General features: G+C 40.1%; 1 protein-coding gene across 3 annotated transcripts in view; it reads right to left on the bottom strand.

Moving 5' to 3' along the window:
• MYLK (myosin light chain kinase) overlaps positions 1 to 17,600 on the bottom strand; it is a 185,879-nt gene that overhangs the window by 120,029 nt on the left and 48,250 nt on the right. For all 3 annotated transcript variants that reach the window (XM_060275899.1, XM_035129122.2, XM_060275882.1), the window contains exons 2-3: positions 17,420 to 17,592; positions 1,394 to 1,601 (exon numbers count right to left, since the gene is read on the bottom strand). In XM_060275899.1, the coding sequence (XP_060131882.1) occupies positions 1,394 to 1,601; positions 17,420 to 17,584 (373 nt within the window). In that variant the 5' untranslated portion in view covers positions 17,585 to 17,592. The remainder of the gene's footprint in view (positions 1 to 1,393; positions 1,602 to 17,419; positions 17,593 to 17,600) is intronic.

Here is a 17,600-nt window from a genome sequence, read left to right on the forward strand (position 1 = left end):
CACAATGTCTTGGATCCCAGTAGTAACAGATGAGCCATTTGGTGTGGTGTGCTTTTCAACCAACGAAACAGGAGTCCAAAACTGCCATTTCTAAAAATTACTACTGTAATTACTTTTCAATAGTGCATTTATATTTACTTCCAAATGTAGTCCAGTTAGACTTAAGCTCACCTATCTAAATTTGTTACCTTTTATTTCTCTCCATTAAAAACAAACAAACCTGTTTTATACATACATGCTGAAGAGTCAAGATATGAGGAATTGTATTATTAACTGTATGTTTAGCACCATCTACTGGACATGGGCAGGATTACCCCAAGCCAACATAACTAGATGGTGAATACCCCCCCCCCCTTTTTTTGGCAGAACAGTACTGTAGTAAGAACTGACCTAGGAAGCCTGAGCAAAAGAAGCTTCCATAAATAATAATATCTTCTTATTCAAGCACAAAAAAGCAAAAAAAGCACAGTGGTGAAGAATGAGCTGTGAATGCCTCCAGCTCAAATCTCACCTGCACTAGGTGATCTCACCAGGAAGCCATAGGCAAGCCACTACAGCTTTACCCAGGCCTCCTTCTCACCTCATGTGGGGCAGAGCAGAGATGTACCAGTTACTTCTGCATTCTCTATCGTATCTCTGGGGTTCTAAATTATGTGGAGAGCCTCCACGAGTAAAGCATTCACCCTCCAATGCACAAAGGCTTGCAAGCTTATCACAGGCATGCAGCGGAGGAGCCAATGATAGCTAGCACCTGCCCACACTCTCCTCATTGCCCCCTCAAGAAGACCTGAAAATATGATGATAATATCACGATAGTAGCACTAGGTTACTGTTAAGAATTACTGAGATAATCAGCATGAAGCACTTTGAACACTCTAAGGTGCTGCATCTGGATGATTTATTATTACACAAATAAGCCACACACAAAACACGTACAGAAACCTCAGTATTAGTATTATAAACATTTGCAAAGAAAAGCAAAACAGATACTGCTGAAACAGGCCAGACTGGAGGAGGAAGATGATCAGGCCAATCATCCAGTCCTGCTACTCAACAGAAGGCCACACCATCAGGAACTGGGGTCATCTGCGCTCACAGCAGCTAAACATGGCCTTAAAGTGGACCCCCAGCATTCCACAAGTACTGTCCTTAGTGGCAGCCATTGCAGAGAGCTGATACTATCAATGTGGAAATGACTTTGCTTTGGTCCCTATGCTCTTCTTCTCCTTGGAGGGGAAGGCATAGGAATAGCCAGCGTTCCATTTTCTGCCTTACTAAAAGCCTTTTAATTTTAAAAGCTTTTCCTGCTCATTTTCAACCTACTTCTCCCTTCATTTGCTACCAAGGTAAAGCATGCTATACATAACGTGCAACAGAATGGAAAGACCCTTACCTTCCACTGTTAACTCTACGGTCACCTGACGAACGCCACCAGCATTCCGGGCCTCACATGTGTATGGCCCACCATCTTCCTCCTGCACCCCTTTTATAATTAAGCTGAAAAGACCTCGAATGCTACGGTCCACTACACAGCGCTCTCCCTCTGTCAGAAGTTGCCCATTCTTGTACCATGTGACTTGGGGTTCTGGGATGCCTCTGACCTAGAAGGATTGGGTGAAGAAATATTGGGGTGGTGTGGGGAGTGAGGGGGGGGGAGAAACAAACACAGAAGGTGACTTTTTCTGGAAGAAATGCAGAACACTTCATAAGCCAGTGGAAAGTATTTTCTAAAGCAGTATCTGTTAAACACATACAAACTGTTTTGAGCCAAATGGCAAAAACCTGAAGAAAAAGAAACGAAACTATTGGGTGCATCAAGCTGTTAAAACTAGCAATGTTGTTCCAGCAGGCAGCTTCCCAGACAAAGCTTTTTTTCTGTCTTTGGAAATTTTAAAGCCAGAAATGAGAAATTCTGAGAAGCAGAATCACGAGCCAAAATTATTAGAGCATATTCTACTGTCAAACGGCTAAACTAACAAATTTATTGTAGCATGACATTTGCAGGCCTCATTATCAGATGCATCCACTATGAGAGACATTTAGAAGCAGCAGTGTTCATCAGCCTCTTTAGAAAGGGTCAAATACCCCGTTTCTCCGAAAATAAGACGTAGCCATAAAATAAGCCATAGCAGGATTTTTAAGCATTCAATGAATATAAGCCATACCCCGAAAATAAGCCATAGTGATAGGCAGTTTAACCCTGTAGGTTAAACTGTACCATACTTAATAAAAAAACAAGACGTCGCCTCCCTGAAAATAAGCCATAGTGTGTTTTTTGAGGAAAAATAAATATAAGACAGTGTCTTATTTTTGGAGAAACATGGTACAGTACCACCCATGGCAAAATAGATGTGTTTGTGTTTTTTGAGTGTTAAGTGTGCATGCGTGTGTGCAAAACTTGGTTAACATTCTCAATCACACATAAAAGCTGAACGTTCCCCAAAATGAATTTCATGAATATCGAAAGGTAGCTATTTCACCCAATTTTGGGGGGCGAACACCTGAAGAAGCACCTATTTCCATACCTATCTGTCCATGAATGAAGATCTTCTGCTGAGGGTCTTCTCCAGGTGTTGCCTTTATCTAAGCTACATTACTCAGTCATAAAGGAGAAGACTTTTTCAGCAGTTGCACTCTAGTTACAGAATGCCCCCCTTAAAGAGAGTGCCTGATTTACATTTTGTTTTGCACCAAGCAAAAACATGTTGATTCATTCAGACATTTAAAAATTGTTGTTATTTCTATTTCTGCTTTGAATGAGTTTTATTTTCTGTTTTATTTCAGTCCATATTATGATATACATTTTGAGTGTTACACTTCCTTAAAATCTAAATAGGATTCAAGACAGTTACATAAGTATTTTATACAAAATAATAAATCCAACATTTACATTCCGAATGTCAACATTCAGAATTTCAAATATTCACTGGACCATATATTTTGTTCCAACAGAATAAATCAAGAGGAGTGCCTAACATTCTTAACTAGAGCTGAAAACTGTAAATTTAGTTAAGCAATCAGTAAGGCTGGAAGTTAATGGAACATCTGATTTTTTAATGCTCTTTTTCTCCTGCATGTTGCTATTCAGTTTCTAAACTGCAGATACCCCTTAATAATGTGAAGATGTGGAACTGTCACCATGAATACCATGCAAAGTTACCTACTGACCAGTGCCAATGGATCATCATGGCATTTTATCAAGCCATTCTTCAACCAGCGGATTTAGCCTGGTAAATGATATAAGCTTATCACATGTAGTCCAGGAAATGATATAAACTTTTCACATATTGTCCATCGTACTGAATGCATTTACAGAGTTATTTTGAGCTATGACATAAACAGGATAAAAAAATTATCCACCATGTGGTGTCCTTGGCAGTTACAAAGTTCTCACAAAGTAACAAAGACCAATTCACCAATTAACAATATGTTGTTCCCCACAACAAACAAATATGGTATGTTGTGTTTTAATTTCATTTATTGTAAATAAAACTGAAAAACACACCCAAAATCAACTGGAAGGAGGAGTCCAAAAAGGGTTCTAGGGCTGTCCATGGTAGAAAACAGCTAACATGGGAATGCATCAGTAAATGGGGATGCAATCGAAACAATTTTTTTTAAAAAAATCATTCCAGTAGCACCTTAGAGACCAACTAAGTTTGTCATTGGTATGAGCTTTCGTGAGCGGTGATTCTCATTGAGAAGTTTCCACAGAATGTTAAACTCCAAGGACAAGCATAACAATACAATGTCAAGCTGCAGTCTTAGTTATTTCCTTCTGCAACTAGGGGAAAATACTATACTGTAACAATAATCTTTGTGAAGATTGGCAAACATTCCTCACACCATTGGAAGGGTGGAGCTGACCTACAAAGATCTGGTAATCCCCTAGAAGGTAACAACCCAGAATTTAGTAATCACGGTCCTCTCCTCTGTTAATTTAGTAATGAGAAACTTAGCTACCTGATGTTCACACAAGCAATCATGCTGTTTATCATAATCTGGTGTAAAATAAAAGACACTATAGATTTTCTTAAGTGGCAGTTAACAGCAGAATGAACTAAGGCATAACTCACATAGTTGCCAAGTTATCCCTTTTTTACAGGGATTTTCCCTTATGCTGAATAGGCTTCCTCGCGAGAAAAGTGAAAACTTGGCAGCTATGATAACTCAGGCACTGCCGTTGGAATTAATCTAATAGTGTCACAATAAAGCAGTTCCAAGCATATTCTCTAGGTTACAGTGTGAGGAGTTTGGATAAAAGCGGGCACCAATGTCAGAAGTGCTTGCAGGAGAAGGAATTGATTTAACGAAACAAACAGATGGTAGATTCCTCCCTGGAAAATATTATAATCTCTTCCTATCATCCAGTCCAATTTCAAATAACACAGGCCACAAAGTAATGTGCCTTTCTCCTTCTGGATGCTATTCCAAATTATTAGTTTTCCCTCATGATAGAACGTATCATTCTAATTTCCCTTAGCTCCAATTGGACCATACTATGTCATTCCTATCCAATTCTTCACTTACAGTTAGTTTCATAGGCTCCTTTGACCATCTTTTGGCTTTCCCTCATACATAAGCTACATTTCATTTTTTTCCATGTGTTTTTATTTTGCAAACATCAAGCCTCCAATTTGAGAAAGAACAGCAGGAGGGACACATGCATCCAAAAGGATGAGAGAGTTCTTCCTAAGAAAATCAGAGAGAGAGAGGCTGATTGATGCACAAAGGGCTTCATTTTTGTGAGCTTCGTTAGCCCACACTGCCTTGCAGCTTCATCAGTTGATACAGTATTTGGGGGGGGGAGAATAGGGAGAAGCAGCAAGTGGTGAATTATTCTGTTGGCGTGGATTTACATTTCAAGCTAGAGTTTGAAACACATTTCACATGGAACTAACCCCTGCACTGAAAAGATGTATTCCTGCCATAAAAATGTCTGGCGATTCAAAAACAAGCTGCCAGTTACCTCAGTTTGATGCTGATGGTGGACCAATTCCAGAACTGCAGCAGGTTTTTCTATAAATAAAAAAATTAATTTTTCTGATAATTCTTTCAGGCTCTGCAGAAACATCTGCATTTAGTAACACATCCACAATGGGTGAGGACTTATAGCCCTTATTTATAGCCCCATCTACTTTTTACACGGGCCCTACAGATTCCTAAGAGTAAAGGGTGGAGGATTGCTTTCACCCAAAAGAAAGGAACAAAGATTTAAATGCAGCTTGGCTGCATGCTGGTTGTCTAACCTGTCTCCACTAGTAAGTGGGGTAAGGGCCTATGTGTGTATACACATAATGCGTATGTGACAGGGACTGAGTTATAGCCAACTGCAGCGTCCCAATTGTATGGACTCTTGGGTTTTAATTGTTGTAGCCTGCTCTGGGACCTTAATAACTTGTAGTAAATTTAATACGTTTACAGATACTCATATCCTTTTTGGTATTAAGGTGTTCAGCAGGAAACACATAGTGGATATGTGGAACATCCATCTAGCAATGTAATGTCTGAATTGGCCCTGAATTCAGTGAGGATTGTAAACTTGAGTGAAAGTTGCACAAAATATTTAAAATTCTCCCCCCCCCCCCCCGGTCAAAGAAAAGCTACTAGGGCTTTCTCTGAATATTTTGCAACTGTTCTTTCTTCTCCAATAAATGACAGCATCAATGCCTTGGTTTGTACAGACTTCAGATAACGGAAGCATCTTGATATATTTTCAGCCCACATCCACAACAAACTGTTTCTGTTCTAACCTGAACCCAGAAGTAGGCTTAACACATATAAGCTAGTTACACTATTTCAAGACCTATTTAAATGACATAGACCTTGAACTCCTGCAGTAAATTTCTGCTCAGAAGCCCAATGAAGAGTAACAAGACATGCTGTACCGTTAGGCACTAAGTACAACATGCAATGTCATAAGAAGGTGATTTTCTTCCATTCTGAACACCATGATCCTTTTTATTACCCTTCTCAAGCTCTAATCAAGAACAAATTTGCAAAGGTTTACAAAATATATATCCCCAAGTGCATGAGTTTTTGTCTTGCTTGCAATGCTGACTTTATAACCACATGGTTACACTAAAAATTCAGTTGTCAAGCCTTTTAAGGTCTGCTTTTATTGGCATTTTAATGAATATCTTGTATCATTTTATGTAAGCTGCTTAAATTTTTTATTAAGCTGTATATTAATGATAAATAAAGAAATCTACCATGGATATAAAGTTAATCTTTCAGAGGCAGTGTCCCAGATGACACGTGCATTGCCTCTAACCTATTGTGGTTTTCAGTTCTAGGGATTTCCTACCTTAATCCATGAATTTGAAAACTTGCCCAATTGGGACTAGTAACACCTAGGACTCTTCTTACAAAATAATAAATGTCTTCATTGCTCAATCTTTGGAAACCACACAAATTATTGCAAAAACACTGTCATCAACAAGTCTTAAGTATCCATTAAAGTTTTCAATCAAATTCCAGATTCAATATGACACCAGAAATGGTACGCAATAGAATCACAGCATGCTTGATAGCAGCAAAATATGGTAAAGGCCTATTTACCTGTGTTCTAACATGGCTCCCAGTGCTTAACAACGCCTGGTCTAGAATCCTAGATGGCTTAGATTAACATCAACATTCAACTCAAGAGGGGAATGAACTCTATCTCTTTCAAAATCATCCATGCATTGAAAGAGAGAGGATCAAATGCATGCTTCAACTTGCAGCATAAGCTGTCATATTTTGACTCAACATCTGGCATTGCTTAAGTTTCTTATTCCATATGTAAGCAGTGCTAATAAATCACTGCTTTGGGAGTTCACATTTGAAGATTGCCACTACTGAGATCTTCCCCCAAGCAATCCAAAGTAGCAGAGGAAAAAATGTCAGCAATGTCTTTAACAAAATCCCTCAAAATCAGAACATTATTGAATTATTAGTCAACACTGATACTGTATCTAAGTGGCCTGATTCTACCTCATCTACATGGAGAGAAAACTATAACTGTGTGCTTTAGGACTTCATCCCATGGAACTCTCACCTCTGTTTCCCTTTCATCGCAAATGAAAGTAAATTTTGCTGCATTGATTTATCCAGGCATCCCCAAACTGCGGCCCTCCAGATGTTTTGGCCTACAACTCCCATGATCCCTAGCTAAGAGGACCAGTGGTCAGGGATTATGGGAATTGTAGTCCAAAACATCTGGAGGGCCGAAGTTTGGAGGTGCCTGGATTTATCCATCTATTTTAGGTAACAAGTCCATAGGCTAGTAACATTCATGGAAAACATATCTATTAGCCACAATGGCTATTTGGAACATCCATGTTTAGGGGTTGCTTGTCTGAAACCTGAAAGAAAATGCTCAGGAGGCATACGTTTGCCACCACAACTCTTCCTGGCAGCCACTATCTCACCCCACCCACCGAGCCCCTGAATGATGACATGGGTACACAGAAATCTTTCCAACAGAAACTCTGCCTCTTGTTCCTCCCGGCCTGATCACACAACAATAGGACAAAAACCATAGCCTTCAATGGCAATCAGGAAGGCTAGTCAGGCCAGGTCACGATTTGTGTACTTATCAAAACATAATTGCTCTGAAATATGCTTAGGAACAATGCATTACCCAGAAGAGCCCACTGCTAAAAACCTTAGCCTACTGACAGGGAGTCTGGCTACTTCCACTGCAGGAAACAGAGTAAAGACAAACTCTCTGGGATAGCCTCAAATGACTTTTATAATCTTAATTACTGGTCCTCCTGTGCTCTATTTTACCTGGCTCATCTACTGCAGTACCTTATTCAAGTAACTTAATGTGAAGGGAACATCCTATGCTCTCACCTCATGGCTTTTCACTCTCATCTCATATAAAGTAACAGAAACTCCACATCATTAACCAAGGTAACAAATGAATGAACTGACAAAATGCATGAGAATGGCAACAGCAGAGGAAAAATAGGTCCATTTGGAAAGCCCCTGAAGCCAAAGCAATGAACCACCACTGTGGAAGCTGTGGCTTTTCCAATAAATACAAAAATTACTCCAAGGACGAGTGGAGAAGCTCCAACTAAGCCAACATTTATAGTACTCCCAACAGTGAAGTATTTATGAGCTATCTACAAAAGACATGGTCTGTTAGCAGAAAAGCAGACAGCAGCTGCAAATCATATTGTTGACAATCATCTTATTGTTTTGCAGGTTTCCTTACAAGAAACTTGTAGGGCTCTTGCACAGAAGTTGATTCTACCATTAGTCACCATAGCACGTTAATCTGAACACAGCAAAAACATCTATTTCAGTATTCTATTAAAAGTGGCTGCACATGCTATGAATTGTTTGTCCTAACCCAAAATGACATTTTAGAACTACTGTATAGTAGTTTTCTGACCTCGCAAATAAAGGAGATAGCAAAAATGTTCTGGAAATTTTCTACTTCCTACTTCCTCCAACTTTCCTTCCCTGGCTGCCTTACAGTCAGCTATCTTCATAATTATGACAGATGGCAATTAGGTAAAGGGACCCCTTTCCGTTAGGTCCAGTCGCGGACAACTCTGGGGTTGCGGCGCTCATCTCGCTTTACTGGCCTAGGGAGCCAGCATACAGCTTCCAAGTCATGTGGCCAGCATTACTAAGCCGCTTCTGGCGAACCAGAGCAGTGCACGGAAACGGCATTTACCTTCCCGCCAGAGTGGTTCCTATTTATCTACTTGAACTTTGACATGCTTTTGAACTGCCAGATTCATAGCTGCCAAGTTTTCCCTTTTCTCACGAGGAAGCCTATTCAGCATAAGAGAATTTCCCTTAAAAAAGGGATAACTTGGCAGCTATGCAGATTGGCAGGAGCAGGGATCGAGCAACGGGAGCTCACCCCGGCACAGGGATTCAAACCGCTGACCTTCCAATTGGCAAGCCCTAGGCTCAGTGGTATATACCAGTGGTCCTCAACCTTGGGCCTCCAGATATTTTTGGCCTACAACTCCCATGATCCCTAGCTAGCAGGACCAGTGGTCAGGGATGATGGGAATTGTAGTCTCAAAACATCTGGAGGCCCAAGGTTGAGGACCACTGGTATAGACCACAGCGCCACCCGTGTCCCAATGGCAATTGGTTGCACACAAATACAATAAAAATACAATACATTGGCCACAATGCTTGCCTGGGCTTTGCCCCAGAGGAGGATGCACCCAATGGTTTCAGGGCGCGAGGGCATGTGTCATCACCACATGCAAATAGGAGTCCAATGTGATATATTGACTCAACTGAATATATTGTGTAAGTGCTTTTTAGCAAAACTGGAATTAATATGCATTAATAAATGTGTGGGATTCCACTAATGAGTCCCATCAGAAGCCCTGCCCCAGGACCCCTGCTTGCACAACTGTTATCCCCTTTCCTTCTGTGAAAAATTATCTTGGGTTGTTCCAGAGAATCCCCAGAGAAGCACACAGGGGAAGAGATATTGCTTGCCCTGATATTGCACCATATTGCAATGCTGAATTACTCTCAAATAAGGATAGCAACATCAATATGTTGAGGTGTAGCTAACTAAGCTTCCACTAAGTTATTTAGAGATTAGGCTGCAACACCTTGAGATGGAAAAATATTCAACTTTAGTCCTTAATTATGCAAACGTTTCATCTGCACTTCAAACATTTCATCTCAACTTCAAGGAACTCACACGAGAATGTAATGCCTCTGCTGCAACTTGTGGTTGCTGTTGGGAAGGCCTAATTCCCTGTCCATCTAATGCAACCAATGCTGTGGTTTGATAGGTGAGCCAATGTTCTTTACTGGACAAGTTGACATGCCTGAGGAGATTATACTTGCTTTGTCATGAAGCTCACTGGGTAATCTTGGGCAAGTCACCATTACCACAGGCTATAATGAAGATAAAATGAGATAATCTCCCCAGGCATGTCAACTTGTCTGCTTGCAGGAAACATGGGAGGGAAATCTGATAAAAGAAATCAATCTTGTTGTTCAATGTCACTACTGATGTAAGACAACTCATGACACTCCACTTGAGAGGTGCGCAGTTTTAGATATTAAAGCACTCAGGTGCTATTTCTCATACAATTGTGCTCTGCAAATTAAAAACACTTGTTTTATTTTATTTGGAAGGGCAAAAAGTTTCAATTTCCTGAAACAGAAGGCAAATAGAGAAATCCTATTTTTTTCCAAAGGTGTTTAGGATCTTTTTACCTCTCATGCTCTCACATTTCTACAGTTATCCTGCACAGTGACTGCTATAGAATCAAGTGTTATATATAATATTAAAAGAGACAGGACTTCAATTGTTCCAAAATAGGGCTTGGCTTGGTCTTTATCACAGAATTGTGCGCCTTCAGAATACCAGATTTTTCGGAATTGCAAGAAGGTTGTTGAGGGGAAATGCATTTCTTCATAATGGACACATAGATACAAGACAATAAAAAAATGCTCTTTTGTGTTTTTAGTAGAAGTCTCAGACGGAATTATAGCAAAAGATTACTTTTTGGTAAACTGTCATGATAAATCATTAAGCTGCAGGCAACTTCTGTCTTCCTTTTTAAGCATTACAGAGCCCTCAGCAGTATGTCATTTATTTATGCAATCCTATGAACAACCTAGCAGTTCGAAAGCACGTCAAAATGCAAGTAGATAAATAGGAACCGCTACAGCGGGAAGGTAAACGGCGTTTCCATGTTGCTGCTCTGGTTTGCCAGAAGCGGCTTTGTCATGCTGGCCACATGACCTGGAAGCTATACGCCGGCTCCCTCGGCCAATAATGCGAGATGAGCGCGCAACCCCAGAGTCGGTCACGACTGGACCTAATGGTCAGGGGTCCCTTTACCTTTACCTTTATGAACAGGTTACAAACTACGAAGCTACGAACATGAGTTTGACCAAACTGCGGGAGGCAGTGGAAGACAGGAGTGCCTGGCTTGCTATGGTCCATGGGGTCACGAAGAGTCGGACACGACTAAACAACAACAACATGAACAGGTGGAATATTTATATCCTCCTTCGACCAACCCTGAAAAGAAAGCAGGGCTGAGCAAAATCTGTGCCTATATTTCTGCAGAATTCCCCACTTTTTGTTTCCAGCCAGCTGCTGGATTCTTCCCCATTAAAAAGCAATTGTGCAAACTGGTGTGCAACCTTGTGTGATACCAGGTCATGAGAGTTGTTGACTAGCTATGTCAATTGTCTATGGGAACACACATTGGAATTCTTTGCCCAGAGAAGGGCAAAGCTGTCAGACATTAGACTAAGAACACCTTTAACCAAAATTAACCTGTGAATTATTGGAGAATATATACCAGGTATTAGAAATTTATAATGTTTAAATGTGGATGACAAAAAATTGCATGCCTGCACTATCTCATGACATATTTAAATTTGTGAAATAAAATAACATTAGTTCCAAGTGAAACTTGAAGAGCTGCCCAGGGCATATGCAATTTTCCACACATATATTCTATGAAATTTCTAAAAGAACGTTCGCAGGTTAGGTCTTTCAGTACAAGCTATTTCCAAGCATCAGCACAGCAAATAATCTAGGAACTACTTTCAGTACCTATCAAATCAGTTCAGGAATCTGTCCGGAAAATTATGATATGCTCAAGTATTCATTTCAGGAAAAGCCTCTGGCACAGGAAGAAAGATTATTGAAGAAAAACAGTAGGTTTGTGTTGCATGACCCACTAGGACAAAAAAAAAAATCACCAGAAGCAACTCAAGAAAGAAACTAATAAGCTGTTGTGTTATGAAAATTGGGATTCTTCTGTCTCTTTTTGGAATGGATAGATTAATTACAATGTCCCTGTTGAAATGTTGCTAGGTTTAAATTTATATATATATATATATATATATATATATATATATATATATATATATATATATATACACACTAAAGATCCAATAAATTTTGCAAGATTTCAAGCTTTATGAAGTTCTTCAGTAGGCATAAAGATCTTGAGCACCTAGTGTAACACGGTGGCTAAGGCTGTTGTATGAACCAAAGGTTTCCCCAGTTAAATCTCATCTTGCCATGGACTCTGTTGGTGGCTTTTGATAAGCTGCCATCTCTTAGTCTGTGGTGTGAGGTTGGCAATTTAGTTAAAGTATTTACAGGCAACCCAGGGTATTTACAGGAAACTCTCAGGGTGACTCAAAACAAGGAAGGTAATGTTTTACAACAATAAAAGCATGTATACAGCATTTACAGTGCATAAAAACGACTTAAAGCTAAGACATATTAAAAGACCTAGGGCAATAAATAGGCCTTTGCCTGGAACCAAATAACAGCAAGATTCGCACCAATGAGCCTCTCTGGGGAGAGTATTCCACAGCCATGGGAATTGGAGGTTTGATGTTTGCACTATTAGAACTGAGATCACTACTAATTATTTGACAGCAAGGGCTATACATCAGATTTTGTACTCATTAGATTTTTTCTGTTTTTCCTATGCAGGAATCAAAAACGTCTCAGATGCATAAATGAGACAATGGTTCCTTAAAGTACCCCCTCTCCAGAAAATTATAATTAAACTAAGCAAACTAATAAATAAATAAATGCCAAATGAATTTTAGACTGGAAAAAAGAACCATGTTCATCACCTTCATCCCTCCTCATACAGCCAGGCTACTGTCTTTCTCCTGAGACATGGCAGAGACAACATGCAGCCCTAATATCAGGCACAGGTTCAGAGCAGTGTAAGGTTTCCCATTTCCTGGTACATTTCAAAAGAATGCCTGTATTGCAAAGATAGCTTTGTTCTGGTTAGCATCAAGTTCTCAACAGCCTACTGATTTAGAGGGAGTTAAAGCTATCGCCCATGCCAGAGAGCACAAACATAGATCAGAATGCCTCTATTTCCAATGTTCAGCTGCGTGTGCCCTTGTTTGTGTAGCCAACAAAACACAACCCACAAGCAAGAAGGTGGTACCGTCAAGCTTCAGGGCACATCAAGGTTTTCAAAAGTACAAAAACCTCTAGGAAAAATAGCTAATATGGTAGTGATCTCAGTTCTAATAGTGATCTCACTTCGTCAAGTGGTGATGACTGGGAACAGAACACCGATTGATCATTAAGGGAGAAAATAGAAAACTTTGTAGCAGGCTGCACTTGTAAATAACTTGTAAATTATAAATAATGGTGCCTTTTCACAGGCCCATTCTAAAGTGATATTAAACACACACACACACACACACACACACACACACACACACACTTTTCTTCTTCTTCTGATTTAAAGACTCTTCCAAAATGCTTTACCTGGAATATAGTCAGAGTATCAGACCCAGCTCTCGCTTCTAGGCACTACTGACTAGCGGTCATTTTCTTGGCTCTCTCTTTTTTTTTTGCAGTACTTCTCTTGAAACTACAAGGTTTAAATTTCTCTTTCCTTGGACAAAATGCACATTGTCTATACAGTAATATTTGTAAAATCCACTAGAGTTGTAATTTCTATGGGCGTTGGTCTGCTGCCCACTCAAAGCTGGAAGCAAGCAGTCAGATTTATTTAAAAAAAAAATTTGGGAGATGTCTTCAACCGTAGGAGGACCAGTAAAACAGTGGCTACCTGGCATCACTACATGTACATCTTCACATTTATTTAATGCTCCTTCCTTATTTCTGCTTCTATAAGGCCAAACATATTGCTGGCAACAGTACTTTAAAGAAGATGATACAGTGGTACCTTGGTTTAAGAACAGCTTAGTTTATGAACAACTTGGATTAAGAACGCTGCAAACCCAGAAGTAGGTGTTTTGCTTTGTGAACTTTGCCTTGAAAGCAGAACATGTTTTGCTTCCTGTTGAGTGTGTTCCATTTGTAAACTGAGTCCCCTGCTGCTATGGGAAAGCACGCCTTGGTTTAAGAACGCTTTGGTTTAAGAACAGACTTCCGGAACGGATTAAGTTCGTAAACCAAGGTACCACTGTACTGGACTTCCATAAGGCAACTTACCATGGTTCTGTCATCTAAAATAATCAGCAATGAGAATTTCCCAATATCAAGGAATCAGACAGGCCATAACTGAAAACCTTGTGTCTCTTGTGGAGGTCTTTTTTGCACTTTCATACGCACTGACCTAATTTGTATGTAACACTAAACTGTGGTTTAGCATTACATGCATGAGCCTCAGGGTCATGAGCTCCCCCCTTCCTTATTCTGCATAGTTACAAAGAGCTCAGAAGCATATTATTATTACAGTCGTACCTCGGGTTACGACCACCTCGGTTTGCGAACAGTTCGGGTTACGAACTGCGCAAACCCGGAAGTGTTTTCGCCGTGCGCGCGATCGCGCAATTTGCGCATGCGCAAAATGGCAGTGCCCATCGCGTTCGGTTTGCGAACTATTCGGGTTACGAACTGCGATCCGGAACGGATCGCGTTCGTAACCCGAGGTATTACTGTATTTATTAAATTTCTATACCGCCCTTCATCCTAGAAACACAAAAATAACATAGTAACAAATGAAAACAATAACTCCCTCCTCCCCGGGGCCAGGATTTAGGGAGAGACAACATCATGTTCTACATGTTCTACACAAAACATTTATTGTTAGTAAATTCATAGATAAATTTCTTAATGAAGAAAAAGATACAGTACACATCTTGCTTTAAAAAGAAACTACCCATGTTATTCAGAAAGATTGTAGGTTTTTGCTTCTTCTTCTTTTAAAGATACAGTATTTTGTTTTTCACCTCTATTTCAGTTGCCCTGGATTTATGAGGTCACTTTCTTTAACTTCTGCATTTTTCTTCTCTTTCAAGTTCTGCTTCCATGTGAATTATTTTGTCATATACACTGGTAAAAATAACAGAGATCTGATTCTGTGGTATTTTTATCAGGTACTTTAAAAAATGAGAATATAAGATCTTTACAATATCAACTTTATATCCTGCCTTGGAGTCTTAAAATGTTTGTTCTTTCTGATAACATAAATTCCAGTACGGAAGAGTTCTTTGAAGAAAATCGCCTGTCTAGCCATTTTTGTTTTAGCCCAAGTAGAGTTTAATATTTATATTGTGTGATTAAGCCAAGTATCAGTAACCATCCATCAAAACATCTGCTCCTTATTTTTCTGATAGAAAACTTTATATAGCTATAGGTACCGTAACAGTTGCACTTCAGTAAATGCTATTAATCAAATTAAAAACAAACTCGGTCAAATGTGGGAATCCCAAGTCAAAATCCCACCTTAGACATAGTCACACCTGGTCTTTTCATACAGGCAGAGTAAGCAAATAGCACACAGACAGTAGATTATGTTTTTCTCCACATAAACAGAAATACAATAAAGCAAATAAAGATCTGGGCTTGAAGCCTTTGTGCTGATCTATTACTGCAGATCCCATCTGCATTATACATTTGAAGCATTATTAGACCACTTTAAGTAGTCAAAGATATCTAACCTTGCTCAAGAGTTAGCAAGGGCTACCAAACAATGGAGCTAGTGGAAAACTCCCCCCCCCCCTTTTCGAGTAATTTCCTCCTCCCATTTTGAGCACTGGATGGCACAATGTTTGGTAGGTCCCTCCCCACACAAGCATATGAAGAGGTGTTTGTGGGGAATTCAGGAAGCTGCAGAAGGGGGGAGGACAAAAAGCCACTGCATGAGCTTGCCTTCTATTTGCACAGCTCTGGATACAACCCAGCATTTTATGGACTTACTGTTTTAAAATTCTTAGCAGCTCTAAGAAGCTTTACCTGAAGAACAGCAATAATCAAATAAATAAAAGTAAATATAGAAAACCCCAGACCTCCATTGAATAAAATGGAAACAAAATATTTGGAAGACATTCCATTAATGTCAAATGGGACTAATGTCAAATGGGACTACTTAAGAGGAGTGAATCCAATAGGCCATTGTGCAAGTGAAACAACCGCTCAGAAAGCAGAACAGGTTGGGGAACTCCTACAGCTGGGGGGGGGGCGTATAGGGGCATATACCGTGTTTCTCATATTATAAGACATGTCTTATATTTATTTTTTCCTCAAAAAAACACACTATGGCTTATTTTCAAGGGATGTCTTATTTTTTTTCTTCCTCCTCCTGCCACGGCCAGCATTGCTGCTGTGCCTATCACTATGTCTTATTTTCGGGGTATGGCTTATATTTCTTGAATGGTTAAAAATCCTGCTATGGGTTATTTTATGGGTATGTCTTAAAATATGAGAAACAGGGTACAGGGCTGGTGCTAGGGTTTTTTGCGCCCTAGGCGAGATCACCTTCTGGTGCCCCCCCCCCCCTGCCAAGCATATTTCTGGCCAATTTGTGTTTAAGTACAAATCTGATGTTTTCAAACATGGTGGGGGTGGGGGTGGTTGTAAAGCAGTGACATCATGAACCTACGTATTTTTAGCTCCATGGGACGCACCCGACAATAGGGCGCTCCTCATTTTTAGAGGAGGAAAACAAGAAAAATATATTTTTATTGTTTTCCTCCTCTAAAAGGCTGGGAGGAGGGGTGGAAGGGGTTCCCGTCTGTCCCTCCTCTTACCTCGCTGTAAAGCAAGCAGACCTTGAGGACAGCCTCAAGAAGGAGGGAGGAAGGAAGGAAGGAAGGGGTGTGTGTGTGTGTGTGTGTGTGTGTGAGAGAGAGAGAGAGAGAGAGAGAGAGAGAGAGAGAGAGAGAGAGAGAGAGAGAGAGAGAGAAGGAAATGAACTTAGGTTGTGCTGGTGAAAGTCATTGGGCTCCTGCAATGATTTGGTTGGATACAACACAGTTTGAGCTAGTATATTAGCAGGAAATAACAGCTGCAGTTTGCTTGAAAAGCAAGGTGTTGGTGAAAATTGCCCCCCCTCCGAAATTAGAATATATTTTATTCAGACTTTCTGAAACATAATTCTGAACCAGACATACTATTCTTAAAAACATGTTCTTCGTCTTCAACAGTAGAAGCATCTATAGCAAACTGAAACAGGGCACATTTATTAACAGTAGAACCTACCAATGTATAGTCCAGATGAAATGCCTGCAACTAGAGCCTAGCCTACCTCAAATGCTTATTATAGTGTACGTGTAGGTAATGCACATTTGTGGATGCCACTTGAGCGCAATGGAAGAAGGATGGGATACAAATGTAAACATTAAAGTACCATATAGTGAACAGCCTACTATTTCACATACTGGTGGGGCTCATTTTGAGCTGCTCATAACAGATTGTAAACAATCATATTTTTTCACATATATTTAATTCAAAGAGAGACACCTTTAGGTCATTTGAGATAGTGCACCAAAGCCTCTTGATTAATTCAGAATGACTGTTTTCCGATTTCTCAAGTGCACAACACAGATGAATAGTACTCCTGCTGAGTACTTTTTTCCTGCTGTGAAAATGTACCATGGATATGTTCCTTCGTGTTCCTGAGTTCAATACCTTCTTGTCCCCTTTGCCCCAAGCACCCACCCAAAAAGCTTGCCTTACCTTTCCTTCAAACCTGGCCGTGCTTCCAAGTGGCACCCGGATATTCCTTGGAGGTAAAGTAAACGCCGGTGCTTCTGTTGGAGCAGGAGACTTTAGAGAGGAGTGGTCCAGGGTCAAGGTGGCCTTGGAGATCCTAGTAGTCGTTACCAGTTTCACATCCCCCATGTTAAGAGCTTTAAAA

The sequence above is a fragment of the Zootoca vivipara genome, chromosome 1, assembly GCF_963506605.1.
Source record: "Zootoca vivipara chromosome 1, rZooViv1.1, whole genome shotgun sequence".
Classification (NCBI taxonomy): Eukaryota; Metazoa; Chordata; class Lepidosauria; order Squamata; family Lacertidae; genus Zootoca; species Zootoca vivipara.